Consider the following 3,602-nt stretch of genomic DNA (forward strand, 5'->3'; position numbering starts at 1 on the left):
CGATCACCTTGGTTGGCTCAATCGCCTCAGTACCCCACACACCATCTAAGGATGACTCGGTCTTCTCCTTGGATGAGAGAGCGACTCCTCCTGTGTGTGGCAAGCAAAGTGGCGGGGCCTTGTGTCCATCTTCGATTGGCACGTGCTGCTCACAATATGGCTACTGCGGAAATACTGAAGCATACTGTGGACAGGGCTGCCAGTCTGGGTCCTGTCTGTACAGCACAGACAATACTTGTGGATCACGAAATGGAGGCAAGCTCTGCTCTACTGCACAAGGCATTTGTTGTTCTCAGTACGGCTACTGTGGAAATACTGAAGCATACTGTGGACAGAGCTGCCAGTCTGGGTCCTGTCTGTACAGCACAGACAATACTTGTGGATCACGAAATGGAGGCAAGCTGTGCTCTACCGAACAAGGCATTTGTTGTTCTCAGTACGGCTACTGCGGAAGTACTGGCGCATACTGTGGGAAAGGATGTCAATCAGGAGCTTGTGAAACGGAGAGAGTTCGATTTGCAGGTATCAACATCGCCGGCTGTGACTTTGGGATAGACACAAACGTGAGAACCTCTCCCTTATCTTGCGATCGCCTTCTAACCTACGCTTCAGGGCTACTCCGGAACGAGCAACTGTCCGTCATCTGTAGGAGCGACACAGATGCAGCACTTCGTTCAAAAGGATAATTTCAATATCTTCCGATTGCCTGTTGGCTGGCAATACCTTGTGCATTACGTCCCTGGTGGTACGTTAGATCCACGGTTTTTCGCGACCTATGACAATCTTGTCACGCAGTGCTTGGAAAGTGGGGCCTACTGCATTATCGACATTCACAACTACGCCCGATGGAATGGTAAGATCATCGGTCAAGGGGGCCCCTCCGATCAGCAATTTATCTCATTGTGGACTCAATTGGCGAAGCATTATGCTCCCCAGCAGAAAATCATCTTTGGCATTATGAACGAGCCTCACGATCTGGATATGACCAGCTGGGCTAGAACTGTCCAGGCTGTAGTAAAAGCAATTCGTGTAGCTGGTGCCACTAGCCAGATGATTCTTCTTCCTGGAAATGACTGGAGTGCTGCTAGCAGCTTCGTACAAGATTCTGCACCTGCCATGGCTACTGTGGCAGATACTGATGGCACTACTGCGAAACTTGTTTACGACATTCACCAGTACTATGACGGCAAAGACGGCAATGGTGGCGGAAACGAGGCAACTTGCACCACTGACCACGTCAGCAATGGGTTTTCACCACTCGCAGACTATCTAAGGTCACACAAACGGCAAGCCTTATTGAGCGAGACTGGAGGAGGGAATACAGGCAGTTGTTCGCAGTACATTTGCAGTGCTCTCGATTTCCTCAATGCGAATTCAGATGTCTTCCTTGGATGGGTAGGGTGGGCTGCAGGGAGTTTCGATGAGAGCTACCTTGCAAATGAGAGCCCTCAGGGAGACACTGACACTTCGCTAGTCAGATTGTGCCTTGCACCGAAGTTCAATCCATAATTTCGCAAATTGGTCGAGTCGATTCGTTGATGGATGCCATAGAACACGATGGCAAGCAGTTTTAACAGACCATATAGCAGTTGGACATACCTATAAACCTTGAGATCTTCGACCCTCTCTACTCCGATCAGGGCAAGTACCCTCTAATCATGTTACGGAGCGCGAAGCGCGAAGTTCGTACGGAAGACACCGTTCTGGCACCCTCACTTAGACAAGAAACCCGCCGCTGATCCACGTTCTTTGGTTGTTGGCTTCCAAGGATGATACAATACTTTGACTGGTAGAGAGAGACGTTTGTTCAAGGACACAGGCGCTTGTGATGATGATGATGATCCATGGTGAGTTCTTTGATCCTACCCGGCGCCGCTTGCGATAACGTCCGGCTGCATTCAGTACGTCCTCTTTGTAACGCTTGGTGACTGTACTTGTAGATGATACATCTACTCACGTTTACGATCACGAATACACAAAGCACATTTATAGGTGTGGCGCAAAAACGACAGACGTAGGCCAAAATGGGTTCTGCAAATTCCCAGCTCCACGAATATCGTGACGGCTGTGCGCGTCTCGGCACAGTGTGACGTACGTTGAAGCATTCTGTCGTGTAAATAGGTGGTCACAGCGCCATTTTCTTACAAATACTGACACTTGCAGACGGCTTGCAACAGCTACGTCCCGGCTAATGCTAGTAGCCCCTGAGGACATGCAGGGATAAGGGAGCCAGGATCATCGAGGTAGTCGATTAAAGCTCTGAGTCGCAAAATGTACTTCAATGATAAAGAAATGCTTGTTTGATTGACGCGGCCGCGAATAGTAGTGTTCACTTCGTCTTCGATAACCTAACCATTACTTGCTATCTGGAAATTCCGGGTCGCCTTGGAGAAAAAGAATGTGTCTTTAGAGACTCCGCGCGGAACTCGATTTAGCTAGGACAACGCCTTAGAAAGAAGCTCCACGAGTCATTATTTAGCGGACGTGATCGAGTCTGCATCGTCGACATCTATAGAGCTAGTAAACACTTAGAATATTTTATGCCTTATAGATAAAGAATATCTCGATTCCATGTCTAGTCCTCCCTAGAGGTTTAATACCTTAATCTTTAATGCACGCGGTTAGTTATACCCTACTAAAACTCCGCCGATCGTAGAGCTATAGTAAGGACCTTCTATATAGGAGCTGACACGGTCGTGGCGAGTTTAACAGTCAATTTGATACACAAGCTATCGTACGGTAGAAGTAAGAGGAGCGCGAGCTCCGAGTCGCGGATAAGCTACGTGGGAGCTTTGGCCACGCTGGAGATAAGGTAGGCTTATCTCCGCCAGTCCTAAAGGTCTACGGTTCGACTCGGAGCGTAGGCAGAACCGTAACATTACCCCCCCTTCCAAAAGACGAGCTCCGGCGAGTCTGAATCGTTCAAAAGTGCAATAAAAGCTGGAATACATAACAATTGTTATGTTTGCTTTGTTTGCATTCCCTTTTCTTTGCTCCCGGCGCTCACATGGCCTAGGGAGGCGTGTTTACAACACCCTCCTCACTCTCTCTGTCCTTCCCTGGCTCTCTAATGGCCAGAAGAGGCGCTTGTTCCAATGGCCACAAGCCCTCTTCACTCGATGTCAGTCCATGGCGCTCTATGGCCTCTAGAGTTCCATGGTTATCCGTCCGGTGTGGTCCGAGAAGGTCTGCGCGGTGCCTCCGTTCAGTTCACGTGGGTGCAACGCATGGCCTTCATGATGGGAGCAACGTGTGCTCAACCTCAGGTGCGCTGGCCAGTAAGACCGTAGGAGATCAATCCGGCGCCTTGAAGTCTTTCTAGGGACCTGGGCTGCGATGCGTCGCATGGAACTCTGCAACTAATTCTTTACAGCCGTCGACGAGGTCGTACCAGGGGCGCCATTCCGGCTGGTAGCCCACGTACTGGACTAAGTATTGTAGCTGCTTCCCACGGCCCCTAGCCTTCTCCCTAGAGCCTAGTACCTTCTCGACTTCCTAGCTCTTCTCATCGGTTTCTGACATCGTCACCGGCGGTGGTGCGGACGGTGTTTGGTTGGGAAAGGGATCGGTGGCTACCGGTGACAAGAGGGAGACGTGGAAGA

The 3,602-nt window shown here is 50.1% G+C and overlaps 1 protein-coding gene across 1 annotated transcript; it reads left to right on the forward strand.

Annotated features, from left to right (window-relative positions):
• Nucleotides 1-506: 506 nt before the first annotated feature.
• On the forward strand, nt 507-1,509 carry M436DRAFT_58431 (glycoside hydrolase; the record flags this gene model as incomplete). Its single annotated transcript, XM_013567124.1, has 2 exons — nt 507-563; nt 613-1,509. Coding segments are annotated over 2 exons (954 nt in total), but the record flags the coding sequence as incomplete, so codon positions are not given.
• Between the last annotated feature and the right edge of the window lie 2,093 nt (nt 1,510-3,602).

This window comes from Aureobasidium namibiae (genome assembly GCF_000721765.1).
Source record: "Aureobasidium namibiae CBS 147.97 unplaced genomic scaffold scaffold_29, whole genome shotgun sequence".
NCBI classification, from domain to species: domain Eukaryota; kingdom Fungi; phylum Ascomycota; class Dothideomycetes; order Dothideales; family Saccotheciaceae; genus Aureobasidium; species Aureobasidium namibiae.